The 27,906-nt window shown below is 37.9% G+C and overlaps 2 protein-coding genes across 4 annotated transcripts in view; one reads left to right on the forward strand and one right to left on the reverse strand.

Annotated features, from left to right (window-relative positions):
* LOC112050442 (intermembrane lipid transfer protein VPS13B) overlaps positions 1-23,707 on the reverse strand; it is a 108,295-nt gene extending 84,588 nt beyond the window's left edge. For 2 of the 3 annotated variants that reach the window (XM_052890489.1, XM_052890488.1), the window contains exons 1-15: positions 23,436-23,707; positions 20,397-20,490; positions 19,496-19,673; positions 18,644-18,701; positions 18,335-18,519; positions 16,446-16,578; positions 15,440-15,645; positions 14,421-14,596; positions 13,396-13,578; positions 7,459-7,599; positions 6,657-6,847; positions 5,992-6,122; positions 3,504-3,711; positions 1,319-1,551; positions 141-272 (exon numbers count right to left, since the gene is read on the reverse strand). In XM_052890489.1, the coding sequence (XP_052746449.1) occupies positions 141-272; positions 1,319-1,551; positions 3,504-3,711; positions 5,992-6,122; positions 6,657-6,847; positions 7,459-7,599; positions 13,396-13,578; positions 14,421-14,596; positions 15,440-15,645; positions 16,446-16,578; positions 18,335-18,519; positions 18,644-18,701; positions 19,496-19,673; positions 20,397-20,489 (2,248 nt within the window). In that variant the 5' untranslated portion in view covers position 20,490; positions 23,436-23,707. The remainder of the gene's footprint in view (positions 1-140; positions 273-1,318; positions 1,552-3,503; positions 3,712-5,991; positions 6,123-6,656; positions 6,848-7,458; positions 7,600-13,395; positions 13,579-14,420; positions 14,597-15,439; positions 15,646-16,445; positions 16,579-18,334; positions 18,520-18,643; positions 18,702-19,495; positions 19,674-20,396; positions 20,491-23,435) is intronic. The other variant, XM_052890491.1, reaches the window with a different exon arrangement.
* A 1,688-nt stretch (positions 23,708-25,395) lies between these two features.
* LOC112050440 (RNA polymerase II subunit A C-terminal domain phosphatase SSU72-like) lies at positions 25,396-27,218 on the forward strand. Its single transcript, XM_052890695.1, has one exon. It carries the CDS (start codon positions 25,545-25,547, stop codon positions 26,121-26,123), a length of 579 nt encoding a protein of 192 aa, XP_052746655.1. The 5' UTR covers positions 25,396-25,544; the 3' UTR covers positions 26,124-27,218.
* Positions 27,219-27,906: the final 688 nt, after the last annotated feature.

Consider the following 27,906-nt stretch of genomic DNA (forward strand, 5'->3'; position numbering starts at 1 on the left):
ACTGTCTGTCTTTTTTATTTTCAATAACCCATACCTCTCTGTCAACGTCCGTTCGCCCGATCAAACTTTTCGTACAAGTATATCGAAATAATATTAAAATATAAAAAAATAATCAAATTGAAAAAAAAAAATGTACGCACCTTCATCGTTGAGTGCGTCTCTTGCGAGCGTGGTGTGTCGCAGAGCGAGAGACACTTTATTGTTCGCGAAAGACTTCGCCAGCTCGACAGCGGCTTGCAAACGAGGCGCCGACCCGCAGATGTTTGCTTCATCTTCAACATAAATAGAAATTGTATTTGTACACTGATCAAGGATCGATGACAATACAATAATTTGAAAAGAGAACGTGTAGTTAGTTTAAATAAGTTATGTTACCAAAAACTGATGAAAATGCAAGTGGAAGGACACCGGAGGAGAGGAAGTCCACAAAAAGAAGTTGAAGTGTGTGAAAGAGGCTAAGTGTTTGAAAGAGGTTATAGAACACCCACCCTTCAAAGAGTTAAGGTGACTTTATATTTTTATAATAAAATATTTATTTATTAATCAAAACTTGTATTGTCCCCTTTAAATTAATCACACACACACGATGTACTTGTGCCAACGATTTTCCCAATCTTCAAAGTTTATGATAATGACCGGGCCCGACGGCTAAACTTGATCTCCGAGGCAGGAGTGTATTCCTGTCTCCGGGCTGAGAATTGAATGGAAAATTTCTTAGAAGAAAGAAAATCTCAGTATATTAAAGCCCGATCCAGAATCCGAAGCCACATAAACCAACTGACCTAGGCTAACCGTTATAGTAGGGGAGCCCGGGATGCTAAATTTGCGGTTACTACAGCGTCATTGTAATCGATCAGATTTGGTAGATTAAATGATAAAAAGAATAAATGGTTATACTTTTTTGGCTTTTAGCGGTTGGGTAAAAACTACAGACTTTAAAGACGATTTTTATTACTTTGGCTCACTGAAATCGTCAGAAAACATGAGCGATTATTCAGGAGATTATTTCATTCAAAATAAGTAAAAAATTAACCGCGCTCGTGGCTCGGTAACAGAAATATAAGGGGTTTATTTTGTATCTTTGGAACCCTCCCATTCCATTAGGTTACGCTCCATATCTTAATCTGACGTGCTGCTTAAGTATTTCTGAAGTTAGTTTTTTTTGGTTGCCCTAAACGTACCCACCAATATTAAGAGATCATACTCGGTGGAGGTACTGAACAACGTGCAAGGTATGTTCATCTGACGCGCTCGAATAACTGCAAAAATCCCTTCTTCGGCTCCGCTACAATTAGAGCACCTAGGCAGTCATACTTACGTATTAAAATATCGTAGCAGTTCTGCTCGGTGTTTCGCTTGTAGAAATAATGCTTATTCTCCAAGTGATGCGAGGCCAGCTTGAGCTCAGCCCTGACGCACGGTCGGGCCACGTCGTCATCGGGCGCACAGATGCCGAGCTGCACGGAAGAGAGATGCGCCGAGTGGTGCACTCGCGCGCCGTGCCACAGCGGCCCTTCCAACTTGTCCAAGTGTGCTGCGGCCAAGCACACTCTGTGAACAGATATTTGCTCACTAGCGATCGCCCGCGACCCTTAACCTAGGGTTGCCAACATTTCTTGAGGAAAATGTAGTATTTTACGAAATAATCTATAAATCACTTTGTTTTTCTAAAAACTGTATTTATTTCAACATCATCATCATCATTATCAACCCATATTCGGCTCACTGCTGAGCTCGAGTCTCCTCCTGGTAGAGGCAGAGGTCATATCCACTGGGCTATCACGGTTCTCTAAATATTTATTCACACTTACTGTATTTTAAACCGACTTGAAATAAAAATTTTAATAAAAAAAATACAACCAACTTCAAAACCTAAAAACGTACCCGCTAAACTAAAAAGCGAAAAATAACATCATAATATGTTCTACCTGCTGATCAGTATTAAGGCGGTGCTAAGCCGGTGATGTATTAATTCAAGCCATGTGAGAATATCTTGTAGATTTAGATTTTGCAGACAGTGTTGTTTCATGTGGTCCTGTCAGAAATGGCTTTAATTAAGACAACACCGGCTAAGCACCGCCTTCATACTGATCAGCAGGTAGAATATATTATGATGTTATTTTTCGCTTTTTAGTTTAGCGGGTACGTTTTTAGGTTTTGAAGTCGGTTGTATTTTTTTTATTAAAGTTTTTATTATTTTTCCATTTTTAGTGTGAAATTTCATCTCAAACGAATACATCAGACCCCTAATGACAGTCACAACCCATCTTGGTACAAAATTCTCAGCAATACAAATTAATCAAGCCCAAGCACAAGGTAGCTACCGTAAACCGTTAAGGAGTTCCCTTAATTGACCTTGGTTTTCATCATCAGACCCCTAATGACAGTCACAACCCATCTTGGTACAAAGTTCTCAGCAATACGAATTAATCAAGGCCAAACACAAGGTAGTTACTGTAAACTGTTAAGGAGTTCCCTTAATTGTCCTTGGTCTTCATCACCAAACCCCTAAATGACAATCACAACCTATCTATGTGGAAAGTTCTCATTAATACAAATTAATCAAGCCCAAACACAAGGTAACTGCTGTAAATCGCCGAGGAGTTCCCTCGTCTGTTTTATGGCTCCATCATCAGATCGATTTCAAACCTTCATGAAATTGTAGTGCTTAAAAGTACTAAATGGAAAAGTATACGAACACACTAGACACCTATATAATTTTCTAAAGTTCTCCTCAATTTCTCCAGGATTCCATCATCAGATCTTGGCATGATGGCAATGGGACCAAATGGGGACTATACCGTTTCAAACAAAAAAAGAATTTTCGAAATCGGTCCAGGCGTCTTTGAGTAATCGGTGTACATACATAAAAAAAAAAAAAAAAAATACCGACCCAATTGAGAACCTCCTCCTTTTTGAAGTCGGTTAAAAAGGAGGAAATTCTCAATTCGTCGGAATCTTTTTTTTTTTTAAGAATTTATGTCTTAAGTTAATAAGAGATATTATATATGCTTTTTCACGTTTATCGATGATAATTTTCAAAAATTTTAAAGTTCATTAGGTTGTTGAAAATATAGTATTTTGGCGTACTATATAATTCTTCAACAGTATAAAGTATACAGACCCGAAATATAGTACAATACTATATATTATAGTACGATTGACCTGACCCTCTCGCAAGATCGTTCCTAACAGACGTTTACGAACTATGAACTACTTTCCTGCTAAATTTCAACTTTGTACGTCAAGCGGCTTTCTAATGTTTTTCTGTTGTCATCATTGGCATCTCATCATCATCAACATAGGCCTTTTGTAGGAACTTCTAAACATCACGATACTGAGCCGTCTGCATCCAGCGAATCCCTGCGACTCGCTTGATGTCATCAGTCCACCTGGTGGGAGGTCGACCAACAACCTGTGGATCTTCTGATTTCCTAGCTCGTTCCATTGTCCGCTGTGTGACTCTATTGGCATTAAATAAATTAATAAATAATGATAATCACCTGTCAGGGTACAGAGCTCTGGAGGATTCGACAGTCGCCTGGGGAATACGCAAGTCGAGCAGCAAGCGAGGCGCGACGGGTCGCTCCGCGTGCTCGGAGGGCACCAGACGCACGCGCAGGCCCGTCAGCTGCACCTTTGTGCGCCTGATGGGCAAATTCTTCGTCAGCGCTTCGCACTCTTCCACCGTCAGCGGCCGCGTATGTAGCTCTGAGGTAATGACAATGGAGATGATGACTGGGGATTGAATATATTGATTTTTATGATACATTCGGTAAATAAGGTCAATGTCAAAAAGATTGACTGGAAATTTGCAAAATAAATAAGATTATAAAATTTCAAAATATATAAAAAATCTTTTTAATTGGATTTAGATAAAGCTGAATTTTCAATTCATACAGTTTCAGTTTCAGCTTAATCTAAATTTTCTTAAGTTTCAGCTTCCTTACATTAAATGTGTAATTTTTCAGTACGTGAACTATAAACATAAACGCACAAATAACAAATATATTAGTAATTTTGTTTAAACGCCCATAGAAATCTAACGATCGTTACGGCCTACGACGTCATTAATTCGTACCAACACCGATACACCGCAAATCTGACCCTTTAAATCCCTGTTGCTCCCAAAAAAACTAGACTTAACGTTGCAGAGCACAGACAGGCGATGTCGTAGTTCAATAGATAATGTAGGCTGACATTATACCTGGCTCAGCCACAGGCGGCAACTCTTTGAGCACGTTGCAGAGCACCGACAGGCGATGTCGTAGTCCAATAGATAATGTAGGCTGACATTATACCTGGCTCAGCCACAGGCGGCAACTCTTTGAGCACGTTGCAGAGCACCGACAGGCGATGTCGTAGTCCAATAGATAATGTAGGCTGACATTATACCTGGCTCAGCCACAGGCGGCAACTCTTTGAGCACGTTGCAGAGCACCGACAGGCGATGTCGTAGTCCAATAGATAATGTAGGCTGACATTATACCTGGCTCAGCCACAGGCGGCAACTCTTTGAGCACGTTGCAGAGCACCGACAGGCGATGTCGTTGTCCAATAGATAATGTAGGCTGACATTATACCTGGCTCAGCCACAGGCGGCAACTCTTTGAGCACGTTGCAGAGCACCGACAGGCGATGTCGTAGTCCAATAGATAATGTAGGCTGACATTATACCTGGCTCAGCCACAGGCGGCAACTCTTTGAGCACGTTGCAGAGCACCGACAGGCGATGTCGTAGTCCAATAGATAATGTAGGCTGACATTATACCTGGCTCAGCCACAGGCGGCAACTCTTTGAGCACGTTGCAGAGCACCGACAGGCGATGTCGTAGTCCAATAGATAATGTAGGCTGACATTATACCTGGCTCAGCCACAGGCGGCAACTCTTTCAGCACGTTGCAGAGCACCGACAGGCGATGTCGTAGTCCAATAGATAATGTAGGCTGACATTATACCTGGCTCAGCCACAGGCGGCAACTCTTTGAGCACGTTGCAGAGCACCGACAGGCGATGTCGTAGTCCAATAGATAATGTAGGCTGACATTATACCTGGCTCAGCCACAGGCGGCAACTCTTTGAGCACGTTGCAGAGCACCGACAGGCGATGTCGTAGTCCAATAGATAATGTAGGCTGAAATTATACCTGGCTCAGCCACAGGCGGCAACTCTTTGAGCACGTTGCAGAGCACCGACAGGCGATGTCGTAGTTCAATAGACAATGTAGGCTGACATTATATCTGGCTCAGCCACAGGCGGCAACTCTTTGAGCACGTTGCAGAGCACCGACAGGCGATGTCGTAGTCCAATAGATAATGTAGGCTGACATTATACCTGGCTCAGCCACAGGCGGCAACTCTTTGAGCACGTTGCAGAGCACCGACAGGCGATGTCGTAGTCCAATAGAATGTAGGCTGACATTATACCTGGCTCAGCCACAGGCGGCAACTCTTTGAGCACATTGCAGAGCACCGACAGGCGATGTCGTAGTCCAATAGATAATGTAGGCTGACATTATACCTGGCTCAGCCACAGGCGGCAACTCTTTGAGCACGTTGCAGAGCACCGACAGGCGATGTCGTAGTCCAATAGATAATGTAGGCTGACATTATACCTGGCTCAGCCACAGGCGGCAACTCTTTGAGCACGTTGCAGAGCTCCGACAGGCGATGTCGTAGTCCAATAGATAATGTAGGCTGACATTATACCTGGCTCAGCCACAGGCGGCAACTCTTTGAGCACGTTGCAGAGCACCGACAGGCGATGTCGTAGTCCAATAGATAATGTAGGCTGACATTATACCTGGCTCAGCCACAGGCGGCAACTCTTTGAGCACGTTGCAGAGCACCGACAGGCGATGTCGTAGTCCAATAGATAATGTAGGCTGACATTATACCTGGCTCAGCCACAGGCGGCAACTCTTTGAGCACGTTGCAGAGCACCGACAGGCGATGTCGTAGTCCAATAGATAATGTAGGCTGACATTATACCTGGCTCAGCCACAGGCGGCAACTCTTTGAGCACGTTGCAGAGCACCGACAGGCGATGTCGTAGTCCGGTGCACACGTTCACCTCTATTGGCCGCACTTCGATGTTCATGCTGCAGTCCTCCACCCAATCACTGAAAACATGTATACATACATAACATTGATGGTGGTGCAATGAGTGGCAAATCAAAGAAACGTTTCTTTGAGTAAATAGTAGAGGTTGTAGAGAACTTAAGACTAGAATTATTATAAATCGCTCTATGCAATGATGAGTCATAAATAATGTTACAAGGAACGATATTTTATACTAGAGAGTAGTGAGTTAAGGAAGTGTAAAAACTACATATATTTACATAAATATATAATGTAAATAAACACAAAATTGTACATGTGCGCGCTCAGTGGGTCGTTGATTTCGGATCACTTTTTGCGGTGATTTTAATATAATATAAAAATTAACGTGGTCCTAAGCATTTTCTAGAGATAGGTTATGGAAGGGTAGGGTAAGGGTTATGGTAGTGGTAGGGAAGAGGTAAGGTAAGGGTAGGATAACGGTAGGGTTGTATAGGAGCAAAGAAAATGTGCACATAAGTCAAAGCGAAGCTTAAAGGGTCCGCTGAAATAAATGAAAATGTTTTGGTGGGACAGGTTTCTAATAAACGATTTACCTATACTCAAAATCCCTCGGCGGCTTCTCGTCCGGGAACGACGGGTCGGGCGGAGACCGGCGGTGCGTGTACTCCAGGTATACCACGGGAGCCATCTTGTGCCACGGATCGTCCGCCTCCCGCTGCGCCTCGCTCTCTTCCTTCGACTCGTTGATTGGTTGCTCGATGTTTTCTTGCTCGGTGTTTGTTACCTAGAGTTACGTCATAGATGATGCAACTACAGCCTGAACATCTTACATGCCACGACATATCTCGTGAAGATAAATCGAAAAAATGTCAACCAATGGCGGCGGAGTAGTCCTAATTACCATCTCTTTCGTTCCAACGCAATCAAAAGAGATAGCGATATTTCCAGTTGCGCTGCTGTTGGTAAACATTTGTCTATTGCTGTTCACGACGTTTGTTCGCATGTATTTATATTACTGACCAGTAATAAGCAGGCCAAGTATGAGACGGACTCGCGCACGCAGGGTACATTATATATAAAAAGGAGATTTTTTTTTTGAATTTTGAATGAGGGCTTCCTTAAATATTTATTTTATTGTTTTTAATATTTTTTTTTAAAAACACATGATGAGTGAAAAATTCTACTGTCTATCACGTTTATGAGACAACCAGGAGGTTAATTCACTATCTATGACGTAGTTGACATAATACGAAATTGATATTCTATGTAGGAAGAGTATGTTAGGAGTAACAGTCCAGTGGACGAGAATTTAACCCAAAGAATCTCGGTGTGGATTCCGGCTACTTCAGCACTGAGCTAATGAGATTTTCTTATATGACGTCTGAATGTTCTCACCTCAGCCTCTACCGTGAGTTCTTCGTCCGCGACCACAGCTGTCTCCACCACTTGATCCTGCCACTGCTCCTCTACCCACACCCAGGGTTCTTCATTCGAATCAGGTATTTTAGCCAGATATATAGCTTGGTCTTCATCAGCCTGTGGCAAAAGAATGAGAACACTTTAGTTACAGCACGAAATATAATACAAATATTACAAGAGAAGTACCGACCACAACCACATCACGCCGCTACCGGCATATTTCCTGTAGTTTTCATACATTTTATATGCACTTGACGCCGGTGGCCGCCAAAAATCAAAAAATCAAAATCAAAATTTATTTATTTCAAGTAGGCTCAGTTTACAAGCACTTTTGACACGTCAGTTGACTAATTTGTAAAGATTCTACCACCGGTTCGGAAGGCAGGTTCTGCTGAGAAGATACCGACGAGAAACACAACAGTTGCTCTTTTGAAAAAGTCATACAGTATTATTATTTACAATTGATAACAATTACTGTTTACATTTCTTATAGTTTTACTTCCTGTGTGAAGGTGGAAGCTGATCCAACGGCCTCCAAGCATCTTGATCATTAAGGAACTCATCAATGTTGTAGTACCCTCGACTAAGTAAATGTTTTTAACACATTGCTTAAAGCTATGCATTGGCAGGCCCATCACAGTCGTGGGGATCTTATTATAGAAGAGTACACCCAAACCTACAAAAGATTTTTTTACTCTTTGGAGACGATATGCAGAAATAACTAACTTATGCCCGTGTTTAGTAAGACGTGGGTTTAAATCTCCTTTACGTTTGTACAAATAAATATTTGCCACACGCTACAATCGTCGCAGCTCGCTTCCTGTGGTCCGCACCGGCCACAAAACGCCGCCACACGCCACACGCGCGATACCGCACCCTTCTCTCCCTAATCTCAGAGGACCTGTTAAGAGTCGACGTCATGCATGAGTTAAAAAAGTAGCAGCCACCGACCGCAAGTGTCGACCACCGGCCACAAGTGGCTGTCACGCGCTTCAGCTACTATTGTTCTTGCTTCTTGTGGCGGCGTTTGTGGTCGTCGCGTGTGGCCCGTGTGTGGCGACACATAGACATACGCCTGATATAAAACAAGATATACCTGAATATATATCAGGGATATATTGGTCCTAACTATCGGGTTACTTTTTAAAAATCCATGCATAAATTACTGAAATGTATTTTATACGCTCGAAACAGATATATAATATTACCACAGTATTTCTATAATCTGTACAGTAAACGCCCTTTAAAACGCAACTATAGATTGGCAACTTTGTTCGTAACAGTCCTGATGGTCCGCGCGGGCCGGGGGACGTGCAGCGATGAATGAAAAACCCACGACTGATGCACCTCACTTCCCCGCACGCACGATTTTCAGTCTTACCCCCGTCGCCCGCATATCATGGGAGTGTCATCAATGAACTTGCCAGACTATAAAAAGCAATACTTACGTATACGTATATGAAACTCGCTTACAAATTCGTTGTTCTATTAGCTTCCCTTGCTAACCAACACACCCAAAGTGAAATGCTTATATTTTTTTCATTTGTAATTATTATTGCCCTAATGTAACATTAAAAACTGCAGCTCACGCCCAAACCATTTCATCGCCAAACAATCCCTCAACCTTTTTGTTATGCTATACTGTATCATTACTCATATATTGCTACCGGCCCTATTGATCCTTTTATTTTATTATTATCAATAGAGAATCCAAAACAAAAACCCCCACCGATGCTGCTCCTAGCGGAATTTTTATAAAATCCTCCCAGGAAGAAGTTTATACAATAACTATATTTTTAAAATCGTAACAATAAGCAAAAAGTCAAATCTTACCTCACTGTAATGTTTCACCCGTGGGAATAAATAGTAATAATAATGGGTAAAGTTTAATTCGCACGTGTATATATTATGTAAATATGTATATATATTTTATTTTATTTTATTTTATATGTACGTCACGTATAATATAATCAACAACGTTACAGTACATGATTATTAGATGCTGAGTAAATAAATAAATAAATGGATTACATTAACTAAAACTTAAGGCCGCAAAAATTACGTATATATACATTATACATAATATATGTATAAAATTACAACACAGTTTTGGGTATAACATGAAATTTTTGTATTTTTTAATGTTATACAAAGTACTACATAAAATTTAAAATTTTTAACTATATTCTGTGATTTGTGTGTGTGAGTGTGTGTGAGAGAACAGTGTCGCAAATGTACAATTAACAATTTTTTGGAGTTTACTCCTTATGATTCGATTTTTCATATATAGCCCCCGGTATGAAAAAAATATGGGCAGTAAAATTCGATGAACGAATGACAGCGTTACGTTTTCTATGCGCAACCTATTCTGCGCACCTTTCACTTTCTGGCGAAGTATTAAGACCTACACAGTGTATGCTGCGGGGCAACATTCGTGCGTCGGAGCTGACACACACTTTTTTATTATAAATATTATATTAAAAGTACGCCAAGCAGAGTAATTTATATAATTAACTATGTACTAGTATCTACGATATGCTTGCATCGCTCGAATACATCACATACTAGATAAAGAGAGTGGATTATAAGTTTGATGAGTCAATAGAAATAAAGTCAACAGAAGATCGTCATATTTTGCTGACCCCACTTAAGTGGGATAAGGAACAGGACATGATGATGATGAATGAAAAAGATTCGTATCGCTTAGTGCATTTTAAAGTAACTAGCAGACCCAGTCATGGTACGCTTTGACTGTTACGCAAGCAACAAATCGCAATCGGCGACAAACACAGTTTTTAGCTTTATATATTTACTAATTTTACACCGCTGAAGAGATTGTTTGTTTGTTTGCTTGAACGCGCTAATCTCAGGAACTACTGGTCCGATTTGAAAAAATATTTCAGTGTTAGATAGGTCCTTTATCATATGTATTATCCGCTAAAACCAATAGGAGCGGAGCACCAATGAAGAATATATCAAAATCGGGGAATTTTTTCCTATTGAGAGCTTACGCTGAGTGCGCTGCGTAAATGGTTAAAGTTTCGCAAAAGCGTTAGCCTAAGCTAGTAACTAAGCTTATTACACGCGGACGAAGTCGCGAGCGGCAGCTAGTATAAGATATTAGTAGTCGCAAGTTATGATATATATTATATCTAATTGCATTATAATATAATAGTAGATTGTTGTTGTTGCGGGTGCATAATGACGGTCATTAGCACGAGTTGCATTTTATAAAATGAACGAAGTTAGTTTTATAATAGACACACGAGTGCTTTAATGCCAAGCTTTGCACGTTTCATACTTTACTTTATCTAATATAATGAAATAGGAATTTAACAAAAATGGTTTTCCGCGATTAATGGTTGTACTAGTAGCACTTTCCAATATATCCGGGAATTTGTTCCACATAAGAGCTCTAGTACATACATTTGTAATAAAATAAATAATGTAATTCGCCTGTGCCTCTTGAAATTCTTAAATATAAAATATAAACAAATAAACAAAACATTGTTAAAAAATCAAGAACCCAGAGCTGCACAAAAGACCAAGAACCCAGAGCTCTAATATAACTTCTTAACTATGATAGGACATATCATAGTTAAGAAATTATATTATAAGACACTTTTCATACAAAGAGCAGTGTTATAATGTAATTTTTTAATTTATTACATTATGCATGTGAATAATCTATACCATTATAATATACATTTTAATTTCATAATTGGAATATTATGAAACGAGATTAAATAAAAGTAGTAAGTTAAATTGGATGATATTGATGAGTTACACTATTAATCTTCATTTTCATTCATTTTAGTATGCGGCTGGCTGATTTTAAATGATCGCTGGAAACTATCGCCTAAATAATAGAGCAAAATTCGCAATGCTGGCACAAAATTCTACAATGCTCTCGCCTGTGCCTCTCAACCTTAATATGAAATGCGCGCCACGACCGCTATTGGTCCAATGTCTTTTTCTCTTGACGAAAAATGACATGGCATGCATCTTAAGCCTATAAAGAAAAGCCCAGGAAAGCTTGTGTCCTTTTCAGAATCTCACTATTTTCTGCTTGCCACAGTTCGAAACAGTGGCAGACTAAAGCCGGATTTATATTTGTCTGACGTGTCGCGTCAATGTATAATACCGATTCTGTTCTGATGCGTCACGACACGACACGTCAGACAAATATAAATCCGGCTTAACTTTGTGACAATATTGTTTTGGTGGTAAAAATCGATTTGGTATAGTAAAAACTGTATTCTGCGATAGTTTTATGCGTGTTACGTAGCGTTGTAAGTATTTGTGGATTATTTATTTATCAATATTATTATAAATGGTGCATTGTATATATTTTATGTGTATCTTTCAGGCCCCAAACGCTGCACTGCGCGTAAATGTGAAAATATAACCTTTTATTTAGCTCAATAAAGTTACTATCAAGATGTTAATGGCATGGGCAATAGAATATTCAGAAATAACAAAATATAAATAGTCTTTACAAAATAGTCGGGGCTACACTATCATTGTGTCCCTTAGTGGAATACTCCTAGTGTCAACTATATTATATATTTGTTTTTAGAGTAGATTAGTAGATTAGTAGCTGATTATATAATAAGTATTTGGATTACATTTGTATTCTGCTATTCCTACAGAAATCGGATCGACACGGGTGAAACATCGGGCATAGTTAGTTGTTTTACAAAAATATTAACACATATTATGAAAAAAAAGACTGCTAGAGTAATGTATTTTTTTATTGTTCAAAAACTATATTTAACAGGATAATATTTATGATAAAAAAGAAACCGTGACAATATATATCACTTATATTTCAAACAAAACTTACAGACTCTTTCCTTTAACTCAAAAGGGAATAGCTTACGATAGTAGGCACAAGATTAAACCCGTCACAACGAAAGCGAGCTATATTTTCTATTGCGCCGCTATGCGGTTGCCACTTGTCTTTTTTTTCGTCTCAAAACATGTTGTGATGAGCATCGTGGGCCTACAGGAGTGGATGCACAATAAACATAGCCGTATCTTCATTTTCAAGTTATTTCTGTTACTAAAGGACGACGGTCAGGTTTTTTAAACTCTCAATAGTGTATTTGTGTTCCTCAAGTTTCGTAGCTGTAAGGACCCTCATCCTTACTATGATATAAGCAAATCACTGGCTCATCCCTACACTTTTATGGCAAACAGACCGCACACGACCACTCTGGTCTAGCGCCGGTGACAGACTGTCTCATTGCCCCCACAACCAATGTACATGAGACAGTGTATGTAGTATGTAGGTCTATTTAGTAGACACAAACACTACAGTAGCCATGACTTCTTCCTTACTTCTACTCCTTTTTACCCTGCGATTTTGGTCAGCAGAATACACGAATAGATTTTCCACAGATAGATGGTTTTATCAGGTTCGCTCTTCTCCTGCATTTGACAAGCAGCTCAGTGTCAGTCACTTCTGCCGTCCAGCTTATGCGGAGCATTCGCTGTTAATCCACATTTCAAAGGCTTCGATTTTCTTCGTACTTTCCACTGGATTCCGCGCTTCGCAACCGCAATATACTCATAATACTGCGGATCATTTGTAACACCACAGGAGTCTGGCGCAGAGTTTAGAGAAAGCCACAGAGAACTAAAAGGTGCGCGAGCATCATCAATTTAGCGCAACAAACAATTTAGCGTAACAAGCGCCTATTTGCGTTTTTTAACTTTCTATAAGATATCCTTTTTGTGTCTGGACAGGCAGCCGTGGCTTCCTCAAAACAACGCATACTTTGTTTTGACACATCGAAATCTCTCCTCTTTCTGGCGTCAATTTATTGCAGGTCCCGTCGCGTGAAGACCGGCGAGGCGGAATCGTCAGCGTGGGCTCCGCTGAAGATAAATGCATAGGTCTAATATTACCGTGGTCCCGTCGCCGTAGCCGCAGACGCACCGACCGCGCGAGGCGACGGTCAAGCTCCTCGCGCCCGTCTTGATCAGCAGCGACGTCGGCAGACACATCGAGCACCCGACCACGGCGTCCGTCGCAGTCACTTCCAAGATGGCGCGCGATCGTTTGCGGCCCGAGCTCTCCCTCTCCATTATCTGTAAAAAGATTATTGAATTGATCAGCACTTAAATCAGTTCAGACCTTAGACAATCAATAACTGGACTTGGTTCGCACCCAATTTCACCAACAAAAAAGTCTGTCATTTTTTGAGGGGGACGAGGTAAACTCACACATCGAAAACATTTAACACCATTAAGTATATTCTGTGTCCACACACTACACCCAACTATAAATTGACTCGCAATACACACACGCGTAATTTTTTCACAGACTAACAAACACATTGCCACAGTAAAAATATATACAAGCAGTAGTTTGACTTCATACTAGAAGTCGAAAAGCGAGCTATACCTACGCCTATCCACAAATTACATACATAGAATATTCGATTACTGATCGACGTTTGGCTGTTTCGCCTAAATAATCGATTCTTTTTATTAAAAATTTGATAAAATTTAGGTTTAAATACTTTCAAATGAAACGTTACTCCATCTTTTACTAAACTACAAGTTTTTGGTCGTTTTTTAATGCCATTTAACTACACAAACCGACATTTTTAGGGAGCTCTTTACACGACGAAAACGATCCCAACAATGAAACATCGATTCTGTAGCAACAGTTTTTAAAAATGCGTTAGATCATAGACTTTTGATCTTTGCCAGGAAGGTAACGGTTAACGAGCCGAGTCCTGTTATTAATGGTCTAAGGTTTAGACACGGGGTGTCAGTCGTGAGCTCGGTCGTGCGATGGGGCGCATTCCAACAAAGGTCAGAAGTTGAGGAGACAAAGCGAAGCGAAGTTTGTTTTTACACTATAGTATTCGATTAACTTCGTGAGTGGTGTATTGCGGAGGTTACAATGTTCCACGTACACTCACCTTCAAGACCAAAGACACGCTATCGAAATACGCGGAGAATTGCAGCGGAACGGTGGTCGCGAGCGCCGCTGTTTCCTCGACGCGCCTCTCGTCCATCCAGGTGGGGAGCCAGGAGCGCGCCCAGTCCGACCAACTCTCATTCAGGTCCGACTCTGTCGAGCTGGACGACGAGTCCACTGTAATAGGGTAGTTGACTCATATCAAATTTAATATAAACAATATTCATTTCGTGTAGTACATGGAATAAAGGTCCGAAATATATCGATATCTAATAAAACTTAATTTTAATATCACGTAAATTTTTCAAACGTCTAAAACGCTGTCGTCCATTTTGTGACGTCAGTAACACACTTTATGTACTAAACGTCGAACTAATTGTTAACTAATATATTTGTCAAACGCTCCATTTGTATAGGATTTATTATAGTGACGTCATAAAACAGTTGAAATATATACTGTCATGGCCGACAGGCGTTTTGGCTCGTATTGTCAAAAACATATTTAAAAACTAAAATTTTCATGTAACCACGTCTCAAAAAAATATGAAAAAGAATTTTCAGTCTAGTAAAACCATAATGAAATGCGTATGGAAGGTATTAATTATAAAATCAGTAGTAGACGCCGCGCGGTTCCACCTGCGTGGTTCCCGTTCCCATAGGAATACGGGGATAAAATATAGCCTACAACCTTCCCCGATAAATGTACTATCTAACTTATATTCTAACACTGAAAGAATTTTTCAAATCGGACCAGAGTTCCTGAGATTAGCGCATTCAATCAAATAAGCAAACAAATAAACAAACCAACAAACAAACAAACTCTTCAGCTTTATAATATTAATATAGATTTTTATAATTTTAGACTGATCGTCCCGGCTAATCCCTGAAACCGTTAGAGGAATTTTCACTGGCAGAATGCTAATTACACAAGTAACAAAGGGTGTCTTGGGCTACTTTTCCGATGTACCTAGAGGACTGCGCGAGTGGAACCGCGGGCTATGTTTAGTATAGTAGATGTACATGATCGCGTACGTGACGTGTTGAGTTGCGCGGCGTATGGCTTCGGAGTGAACACCGCGGGCTGCGGCGCGCTGCGCTCCCTCAGCAGGCGCAGCACCAGCAACAGCTGCTCGTCGTTGACGCTCCACGTCAGCCCGCTCGACAGCAGCCGAACGCTCAGGCTGCGCGCCTTGCGGTTGTTCGCCGACGCTAGATGAGTCAGTACCCTGTAGTGTTCATTAAAAAAAAATAGTAATTATTTAAGACGATCGATCTCCTATTAAAAAGTGGATGCACAATCAGCGACTAAAAAACGTCCCCACACAACTTCTTGGCACTCAATTCAAGTAATCGCATTTGCATATTCAACTTTAAACGGAATCCTTAAGGTTGAATTTGGAATTTTATTAAATATTGGACTATATTTAATGACCTTCAGGTATAATTTTCTTTACCAATATTTCTAAAACTGTCAAAGCAGAATTGACCAGGTTTGAAGTGAAATTTTCTGCAGGATTGTGCGCCCTTTTATTATAAGAGGTCAATATCAAAACCAACTTATTTGATAGTCAGAGCATGCAATGAAAATTAACTTTACAATAAAACGTATAATAACAATAAGCATTATTATAAAGGAAACCAAAGGAAGAAATAAATAATAAAAAGCCCTAAGGAACAGGATGATCTAAGAATAACTCAAACGATTACTAAAATTACACACACAACAATACACAAAAAGCACAACGAAACAACACGCCTTGCGATGGTTCGCCGACGCCAGTCGAGTCAGTACACGTACATTTTATTCAAATCAAATTAAATTTAATACAGTAGGCAGAGCGAGGATTCACGCCTTGCGCCTGTTCCCGACACCAGCAGTCAAACACAGGCTGCGCGTCTGATGTTTTTCATTGGCATCAGTCAAGTAGGACACTACTTGACTGATGCCAATGAAAAACATGTCCGCTATTACTATTGGATATATATTGTGAAGGTAAATAAGGTTTTTAAAGCTATTACAACAAACCTGAAGACGAGTTGGCAGCGATACAGTAAAGGCTCGTAGAAGGACCTGATCTTTCCATCGGAATCACTCTTGTCGAGGCACAAAGTTAAGTCATCGAGGGTCACCACCCTTCTGACGACTGGGAGATCTACATCTAAGAGATCACAAAATTCCATTATTAATCAATACATCCACATCTAAAAATAACATTGAAGTGTCTGTCTGTGATTTGAAAGTATCTGTTTTCTCAATCTATACTTATAATAAATCTGTAGAGAGGTCAATTCTGTACATGAAAGATATTTCCAAAATAACTATCAGGGGGTGATTAATGGTCGATACTGATGCCAAAAATGCAATCAGTAAAATTTTTGTCTGTCTGTCTGTCTGTCTGTATGTTCTTTATAGAAACAAAAACTACTCAACGGATTTTAACGAAACTTGGTACAATTATTCTTCATACTCCTGGGCAGGTTATAGTATACTTTTCATCACGCTACGATCAATAGGAGCAGAGCAGTGAAGGGAAATGTTGGGAAAACGGGAGAAGTTACTCAATTTTTTAAGCTTCCGTCGCGTGGTATGTTCGTTATCGAAACAAAAACTACTTGACGGATTTTAACAAAACTTGGTATAATTATTCTTCATACTACTAGGCAGGTTAAAGTATACTTTTCATTATGCTACCATTAATAGGAGCAGAGCAGTGAAGGGAAATGTTGAGAAAACGGGAGAAGTTACTCCATTTTTTAAGCTTCCGTCGCCGTCGCATGGTCCCTACCATGGTAGTAGGATAGGGGTAGGGTAAGGTAGGGGTAGTGTAGAGGTGGGCGTAGTAGTAGGGTTTCACGCAGACGAAGTCGCGGGCGTCCGCTAGTTATTTATATAATACTAAAACACAACGAACTTTTTTTTAATTTTTGTCTGACTGTCTGTTTGTCTGGCTAATATCTGTAATCCTATTGGAATTGGTTCAGAAGTTTTAATGCGATTACACAGATATTGAGGAGGTTATTGACGAGAAACATATAGGTTATTTTTTATAGCTGAAAAATCTAAGTTATTAAAAATAGCTAAGTTTATATTGTGTGTGTTTAATATCCTAAGTAAATAAATCATTTCTAAGCGAAGTGTTCAGCGAATTATTTTATGAGCATACTGCTACAAGGTTGCTTTAATGTGAATACAATGAACGATTCCTATTTTAGTTACTGAACAATAGCTTTCTTCCGAGCTGCGAGCTGAGGGTGTCATTATATATGCGTGGGTGTTATACAACCGTGGTAACACCCACGGTTTAGTCCGAGAGCTGGTCGACATTTTAGGTAGACATTTGAAGCAAGCTGTAAACTTATCCTGTATCCTGGAGAACTGGCTGGGAGTAGAAGGGCTTAACCAGAAGTCTATATTTTCCCTCTTTCAAAATTTAGCTGGTTTTTCAGTTACATTTCGACTGGCATATAAAAATATAAAAATGCAGATTACCTCGACGGTAGTTTTAAAAAAAATCCTCACTTTAAAGATATAGAGTTGATTCAGCCTCACTACTTCACAGAGGTTTTAGATAGTATAGGAGAGATACAGAACAAGTTTCAGCTTGCCTCAAATACCTACCCTAAAATGCCAGCATGGATGAGTTGGAGAGGAAAGAAATGTTTTCATAATTTATTCAGACATTTTCTCAGTTTTAAGGTCTCTTACTACTAAAAATAACTAATATAATTAATTCTTAATAATAATTAGCCTCTAATCTAAGCAAAGAATCTTTGAAAAAATATTATTGATGATCCATGGGCAGCTGAATAAGCATTTTTTAGGTTAGCATGTACCATTATAGACTGCATCACATGGCCCTGTAATGGGCTGTTCCTATTATGGGCTGGTAATGATAATGACTAGATAGAACTCACCCGTAAAGGCAGGTTCCCAATTAGGTCCAACATTATCCACCGACAGCCGTTTGACATTCAGCGAAAGCACCACGTCGTCGTGAACATACTTCACTATCAGCGAGTTCACTCGCACAGCAATATTGCTCAATATTTTTCGAACCAGTGCGCGCATATAGCCCGGCGGGGCTTCCTCCACTTGTGTCCTGGTAAAAATTTTAAACACAATTCTTATTCTAAATCAATACATTTAAATAACTATCAAATATTTGTGTGATGAAAATGGGTGTTTTCAAGTGTCTATGTTTATATATTCTGCATGCGACTTACCTAGCGGGTTCTTGCGGGGTCTCTTCTTCAGGCGGCGGGTCTAAGCTGAGTATGCATTCTGAAAAAAACATATTTTATTAGGCCATAAAAGTCTTAATAAACCAAAAAATACTCCATCTAGTTACTCGTACATCAAAGATATATACTAATTTGACCAGTAATATTGACCAGTAATATTGTCTCGATAGATTAATTTTAGAAGATGTCGAGTCTTCGACTTACTGTTGCAAAATAACGGGCCCGGAAAGCGGTCACGATTTATATACCTTTAAAACACCCACATTATTCTTTGCAACGCAACGTCCACGCTTTCCTACAAAACCTTAAAATACACCAGCAAACATTGATACTTTCAAAGCGTTCCTTTTAACACAAACTTTTGTCAAATGTCAGAATGTGTTCAATGGAATAAATAAGATTTTTTTTTATATTGGTTTGGCCTCAGTGCTTTTTTAAATTTACTTTGGATGCTTTTTAAAATTTAATAACTCAATTAAAGAAAATCATCATCATCAGGTGCCCTCTTCAACTGATTCCGTTCTGATGCGTCACAACACGACACGTCAGACAAACGTAAATCCGCCTTTCGGGTGATAACGTTTTTATTGATAACCATAATGATAATGATCAATAGCAGATGTTAACAATAATAATGAGCGGAGCCGAAGGTTCCCGAAGGAACGGCGTGCTCTCCAAGCCTCAACAGTGTAACACCAGTAACTTCCCAAATACAGGCTGAAAATTTGAACTGAAAGTTTCTAGAAAGAAAGATAAGCTCAGTATTTTAAAGTGCGACCCAGCGAACCGAGAACTAAAACTAACTGTGACTAACTAATGTTAACTAAAACTCACCAATTGTATTGATGGTGACAACAATGGGTTCCGAAATGATCTTGGTCCATGGCACTTTTATGTGGAGTTCGTGAATCCTCCCAGAGAGCAGGTTAAAGGGCAGTGGAACTTCATTCTGAAGCACGTCTGCTTTGAGCACCAAGTTATGGAGTGTTACTCCACCACTCCATAACGACACCTGCAAATAACTTTATTTTAAAAAGAACGCTCTTTATAACGAGAGTCTGCGATAACCAGACATACCTTATTTGAAGAATAGTTTGTCAGCCCATACATCTAGGATAGCTTGGCAACTTCGTTCGTAACTCCCGATGTTGCGCGTGGGCCGGGGGGCGTATAGCGATGAATGAAAAACCCACAACTGATGCACGTCACTTCCCCGTACGCACGAGTTCACACTCGCGCAGTCTTTCCCCCTGTCGCCCGCATATCATGGGAGTATTATCAACGAACATGCCAGACTATATAGATATGTATGGTAACCAATTATGGAGTTTAGCCGTGGTGGCTTTGAAAAGTAGCAGATCCTGACCCTCGATTGTATATGTTTAAATGTAGTGTTTAAAAGATTTTACTGACTTTTTTTTTGTCTATTTTGGAAGCCCAGTTTTACAACTCATAACTTGTAAAGGACTAAACCGATTTTAACGAATCATGTCTCAGAATCATCGCTGGAAACCTTGTTTTTAAATAACAAAAAACCATATCCAGGCACACAGTGGTCTATCTTTACACTACTCTTTTTGTAAAGGTAATAAGATGAAAAAGGGGTTCTCAAATGTCAATAATTCATTATAGACATTCCATAATCACTGTGCCACTTATTGCAACATTTTCAACTAAATTATTGCTTATTTTAGTAAATAACCCTGTTGAAATTATTTAGAAAATTTTGTTTTACCTTAGCGTCAGCGGGATCAAAATCACGCACAAATTTGTCCACATGATTCAGCAGTATGGATGTTACGTAGGATTCAATGTTGAACATATTCATTCTGTAACAATGAATAACTTATAATCAATATATATAACTGCCACATTGGTCAATTGGTTGTTTAGGGCTAAATAGTGATGTGTATATTAACTAAATATATTCATATACATCTCTGAAAATAATGTCCTGTTTCAATCAATATTACTGTTTACTTAATTATATTCCAAGTATGTATTCTATCTAAATATCTATTATAGAGGTGTTTTCAGACCTGATTGCAGATACTCACTGAATTCTCTGCCCTATATCAAAGTACATATAAATTTGTAGCTAATCTGTAATTCTATTCAATCCAAAATAGATTAACAAAAGAAATAGATAACAATACATGTTATGCTAAAACATGAATTGCATATCTGATACATCTGTATATCATTACATTGTAAACAGTTTTAAAATGAAACAGTAAGATCATATCTATATGAGGTATCTGGTAGACATATTATTATAAGTTAGTTTGTTGTTTGTAAGAACTAACTTCAAAATAAGGCTTCTGGCCTCATTTTATCTAATATAATTTGAAGTTGGTTACAATAATATATATTATAGGACTTCTTTGCTTCAAAGCTGATACAGTTGCCAGCTTTTACACCAACAGTTTGAGGTTCAATATTTCCAAACTTAATTATTTATCAAATGATTCATTTAGTTCAATTAGGTTTAGTTTAAAAGCACTTTGAAACATCAGGTAATAAATAATAATATTGGATAATTCTGCCACACAAAGGACCCAGCACAGTAAATCCATGACATACTATTCATTACATACATTTATCTAAAAGTTTATACTGATGTACAATGTACATAGATGTTTTTTACTCTAAATCTACTTGAAAGATTTCACTGAAACTTGTAATGGAGATTTGATTGACATAGATGACTTTTTATTCTGGAAAAATCTATGGTTTCCGCGGGATTTGTGAATAACTGAGTTTCACGCCGATAAACTTTTCATCATCGTTATTCATCAACTGTATTTAGCAATCATAGCTCCAGGATTGCTAAATACAACCTGTATTTCATTGCTTGCATAAATTAAAATAGCAACTAAATATGATTGTAAAATGTTTTATAACACATTGGCTCGTAAAGAGTCTCTTATATCACCAATTTTAAATATTGTAATGTATCATTACGCACATGTGCCGTAATGTAATGTAATGTAATGTAAAATGAATATGTGCCGTAAAGTGTTGTAAAACGTACATGACTGTTTTTAAAATTTTTAAAATCTTAGCAAAGAGTTTTTATGTCATAAAAGTGCTCAACATTTCATGAATTGAGATAAAATACAATAAATAAACATTTCATTATTCATTTTAATAATTTTGACAATAAATGATAACTATTTGTAACAAAACACATGAAGAAGTTAAAATTATTCAAATTTGTTATTTGTTTTAATTTTAAATTATCAAGTAGTGATGAATTTATTTATTTGAAACTGCCTGCTAGAAGTTCCAAAAATAGCGTAAAAAGCTACTCAGTCTTGTGCCCGACAAATCAACCAATAGATACTTACAAGCTTATCAAAATTTCATCATATTATGGAAAACAGGCAAAGATGCAAATTTTTCAGAAAGTGTGTTTTATTCCTCTCAAATATGTTATAAAATGTTGTATGACGTATGAGCGCTTTTATAATTACAGCCTCTGCTTACTTATAATCTGATACATCTCTATACATCTTTGCCTACGGCTCGGGCCAATAATATCGCCTTGGCTGTTATTTTCGACTTACTGCACTTATATCATATGTACTATAGTAACATTACAACATGCAAAATGTTGAAAATATTTTTAGATTTTGGGCTGTTGGCTGCACGAAATATGGCATAATGGCACCAGATATACCTACAGTGTATACTCTTTAAAACAACAGTAAAGGGACTGTACATTTTATGGCGTTATGGAGAGTGGTCATTATATGGAAAATGTATGAGTAAAACTTTTTCGTCAATAGACAGTGATTTTCTTTTACCATGTTTACTATTTGAAAGTTTGAGAGCATCTAATAATATGATAGCATATTAAGTCTCCAGTGGCCGCTGGATGCTGGCAGCTCGAGATTGTTGTTCTTGGAGGTCCATGTAAGAGGACTATATCCAGCAGTGGAGGTCTACTGGCATATAAGGTAAGGTAAAGTATTAAGTCTATGACTTCTAGTTACTAGTCATGGACAAAAACAGCACACACAAGCAATCCCAATTTGTAAAATAAGAATGAATTTCTTACAAAGTTTCTTTGCATGATGCTGACCAGTGGTGGAGATAACCAGTAGGTTAAGTAGGCTTGAGCCTAGGGCAGCAGATTTTAGAGAGCGGCAAAGACCCAAAAATTTTCTGTTCTACAGAAATAAAGAAAATGTAATGACAATTTTAATATTTTAGTCTTACACAGTCTTACTAAAATATTAAAACTGTTATATATTATATTAATACTAAAATTTTATTGACACAATTTAAGGTACTTATTTGTATTGATTGCAAAATAGAATACCTATCGAATTTCAGAGTTCAGTAGGGGCTGCAAAAATTCAATAGCCTACTGGCGGCAAATTTGTAAATCCACCACTGATGCCAACAGTCTAGATTATTACAGGCTAGGATAATAAATCGATAAAAAGACAGACAGCGAAGCCGCGCGATTTTCACTAATTTCGGCAACTTGAAAGTTACTTATTAGTTAATTATCATTATAGAGACTGAGTGTAACGCTATATAGAGTGTTTCATTGTATGGAGAGCAAGCTAAACCTTTGATAGGTTCCAGTCATGTAAAGTCTACAGCGAATTTACGTTAAATCGAGTGACATTACATGGAATTTACACTGTATTTTAATAATATACTATGTTTCAGTGGCCTGAATAATCCAGTTTTTTATTACTAAATTTCGTAATAAAAACTAGATTATTACAGCCAATATTATTACCTATAAGTAACTTACCTTAGATACTTTGTTGCTGCGAAGCATTGCGGTAGAAGAAAGAGGGTGAAATTCACAGAGCCCTAGTGACTTGCCTTGGCTACAGTTTATAAATTCATAAAAACCTGCGAATTCGTTATCTATGGGATAATCATCATTACATAAAGTACCCTACATTACAGTAACAATTTCTTATAATTTTTGAACGTCTAGAGAACACCAATTATAAATATCGCAGGTATATTTATTTATTAACTTTACACATACACATTGAATTTTCGCAATGACTTTTAAAGACGTTAGTGACATTGACAGTTAACTACACGTTCAAAAATTAAACGTCACATCCAAAGAACCGTAGACAAAGACCGTCAACGCGCAGAACATTTAATTTAATATTAAATATGCGAAAGAACGTCTGTCCATCTATCTGTCACCTTTCACGACGAAACGGCTGAACCGATCAAGATGAATTTTGTTATAATGGTAAATAAAATCTTGTAGCAATATATAGGGTACTTTTTGACCCTAAAATAAAAATAAAAGGTGGTAAAATAGAGGTGGAAAGTTTGTATGGAAAGTCCTTCATTTTTAGAGTAAAAATTTGTTCATAAATCATAAAAAAACACAAAATATAATGTGATACAAGAATTTTTAAAATTCAACTATAGAGGTGGTGAAATAGGGGTTGAAAGCTTACATTGATTTCTACGCAGAAGTGTCGGCATTCCGCTAGTCTATACTAATATTATATAGAGGTAAAGTTTGTAAGTTTGTAACATTCTTTAAATGGGGTAATCTTCGGAACTACTGATTCGATTTTAAAAATTCTTTCTTCAGTAGAATGCTACACTATCGGGGAGTGCTATAGGCTATATTTTTGTATAGGTATCATATATATTAGCCGAGTTATCACAGTTTTTGTCATGCAGGTCGGACCGAAAATCCTCTTAAACAGACTTATTCGCATGCGCTGCCTAAACTACTGTCTAAAATTAAAAATTAATGTACCTATAGAGACTATGTATCTTTATAAGTTCTACAAAAAAGTCCGCGACACCATATATCTATCTTCTATATATTAGCAGATATAGTACCTTTTGTGTTTTAAAAATTATTAATTTTATATACTTAGGTTTACGTCATTATATATACAACTAAACTTTAATCTTTATTAAAATAAATTATTTAATAATCACAAAGATATTATGGAGATAAGATTTGCCCTTTACAGTATGTTAATTACTTAAACAGTTTTGGAGATAATACAAAATTTGTAAAAGACGCAGAAATTCCGCTATATGACGCCCCGCGCTTTCATTTACGTAGTTCCCGTTCTCGTGTGAATATGGCGATCAAACATAGCCTATGACACTCGCAAATAACGTAGCTTTCTATTGGTAAAACAATTTTCCAAATCGGTCCAGTAGATCCAGAGATTACCTCCTACAACCACACAAACTTTACCTCTTTATATTATTAGCATAGAAGTCTCTAATTTCCCTTGGTCATCGCACCACTCTCGAAGGGCTAAACCGATTTTGCTAAGGGTAGGAGTAAGATAGAGAAGTTAAAGAGTAGGGTAGGGTACGGGTAGGGGAGCGTAGGGGTAGTGTAGGGGTAGGGTAGGGGTAGGGCCGCGGTAGGGTAGGGGTAGTGTAGAGGTACTGCTAGGATAGGGAAGTGGTAGGGTGGCGGTAGGGGTAGGGTAGAGGTAGGGTAGAGGTAGGGGTTGGGTAGGGTAGGGGTATGGTTGGGGTAGATGTAGGGTAGGGGTAGGGTAGGGTAGAGGTAGGGTAGGGTATGGTAGGGGTAGTAATAAAGTTGAAATCGAATTTTGCGCGGACGAAGTCGCGGGCGTCCGCTAGTCTACTATTATATAGATCATATAGATACTCTTAATTAAATTCTAATAGCTTGACTTTTTTTACCCGTTAAACACTTGTGCTGTAAATTGTAATAGATATTTTGAAGTGATATTATCTATGCTCTATTATTTATCTGTGTTCTATAACGACTGGTTTCCAAAGTCTTTTTAAAATTTAATTTTCATGAAATACCGTTTTCGGTAAATAAGCTAAAATATTATTATCAAACAATATTCATAGCTGCTTTTAATCTGACTACAATATGAACCATTTAAGTTTTGCTATTGTGTGCTCTGCAAATATGAACAGAAGCATGGAAGCCCATGCATTTCTTATAAAAAAAGGCTTCAATGTTAAATCCTATGGAACTGCAGACAAAGTCAGATTGCCAGGACTAACATTTGATAGTCCAAATTGTTACGATTTCGGAACACCATATCAAGATATTTACAATGATTTGGTAAAGCAAAACAAAGAATTCTATAATAAAAATGGAATTTTGCACATGCTGCAGAGAAACAAACTTATCAAACCCTCCCCAGAAAGGTTACAAGAGACAAGTGAACAGTTCGATATTATCATAACTTGTGCAGAGAAGGTGTATGATCAGGTGATTGAATGGTTGGAGGCAAGGAAGCGCGTCACTAACCATCCGGTGCACATTGTCAACATGGAGATTGTCGACACACATGATGAGGCTATGATCGCAGCATTCGTAATTAGCGACTTGGCGAAGGAGATGGTCCTTGCTCAAGACCTGGACGAAGACATCGGTGAGCTGCTAAAACACTTTGAGTCAAAATGTCACCGACAGTTGCTGTTCTGTACCATGTATTATTGAAGCGCCACTAGCTACTGCCTACTGGATTTGTTTTGTTGATTAAGGCATGAATTTGTCTTTTTTTTATTATTTATTTACTGTTAACAGTACCACTTTTTGTTACTATTTAATTTAAAAAAAAATTATCAATTATCAATTAGTATTAAGCCTACCTTCTCTTGTTTACATGAGAGAGTGTTCACATATCGCATGAAAAACAACTAAAGAAATGTAAACAGACTGATATTACTATTATTTATTAATATATTACAAATTAGTGCCACTAATTTGTATAAAATTAGTGTAATTCATTATATTTTCAATGAAATGATAAATATTATATTGTTGCATTGCATATCGCATAGTGGTGCCACTACTCTGTATAAAATTAATGTGTTTTGATTATAATTTCAGTGAAATGAATAATATAATAATGTTGCTTTGCATTGTGATGCTAGTTCTCTATGTAATATTAATGTGTTTTTGTTATATTTTCAATGTAAATAATTAATTATTTATATAATATTGTTGCATTGCATTGCATAGTGGTGTCACTACTCAGTTTATAGTTAATGCGAGCTAATTGTATTTTCAATGAAATATATAATACTATTGCATTCTATACTGGTGCAACTTTGATGTATAAAATTAATGTGTTTTAATTGTATTTTCAATTGAATGTTTAATATATTATTGCATTCCATACTAGTGCACCTACTTTGTATAAAATGAATGATTTTTTAATTATACTTTCAATGAAATGTTCAGTCTACACCATGAGTTTTGAATTAATGCTGCGAAATTATTTTTCATCTACCTTTATTAGTATATTTTCCATTCCAATTTTTATAGTTACAGTGGAGATATATTACAGAATCAACAACTTTTGCTGATGCGCCTGTATTATTGTGCTTCTTGTTGCTTAGTATATTTGTCTAAACCTAGATCATATCTGGTTTAGATGACTCTGCTCTAGAAAGTTCTGATAACACATTGACTTGCTGCTGTATGACACTAGTGCACTAGTATGTAATGTTATATACTATAAAATCCTACAATAAAGATACAGCAGTTTCTACAGGTATATTGATTATATCAATAAATGTGTAAACTTTGCATCATTTTTGATTTATTTTCAGGGTAACAAAATACTCGCATAATTGTCAAAGAGTTTAATACGAAGTTCCTGCTTCGATTTTTTTGTTGCTTTCAGCTAAATTAAGGTCTGACTCCGCCAGTCACTTGATATACCTTTACTTAATGCAGTAGAAAGCAGTCAGGATCAGGAGCATGGTTGCAGAAACTCTGAAGTTAACAACAGCAGCATATCATTAAATGCTCCACAACTTAACACCAGTTCAGTTTAGGTCCAGCTGCTGCCCAATGCAGATAAAAACCTTTTAGCTTAACTAATTAATATGGGGATGAGGATCATCATCAGCCTATTTAATGACCCACTTCAGGGTTGTCCCTGCCTTTAACAAGAGGGGATTTGGAGCTTTGTTTTTTATTTTCTAGTTAGCCCTTGACTCTCACCTGATGGTAAGTGATGATGCAATCTAATATGGAAGCGGATAACTTGTTAGGATAAATTGGACCCGTTAACACTGTTGCTTCTATGCAGTTTGGCGTATCACTAAAAATTCCTGCTAAGGATAATGACAGGGACCAAAGGCTTAACATGCTACCCAAGGCCCATGGGGAAAACCACTGACTTCTCACTCTGCTCCTCTTTACTGAGAAATTTTCAGTAAAAAAAACTCTGCTGTGTACCATTACACCGCCTTGCATTGGAGATCACTCT

The sequence above is a fragment of the Bicyclus anynana genome, chromosome Z, assembly GCF_947172395.1.
Source record: "Bicyclus anynana chromosome Z, ilBicAnyn1.1, whole genome shotgun sequence".
NCBI lineage: Eukaryota > Metazoa > Arthropoda > Insecta > Lepidoptera > Nymphalidae > Bicyclus > Bicyclus anynana.

Excerpts from the sequence above, each read along its gene's own strand:
- LOC112050440 (XM_052890695.1), top strand. The coding sequence starts at position 25,545 with ATGAACCATTTAAGTTTTGCTATTGTGTGCTCTGCAAATATGAACAGA.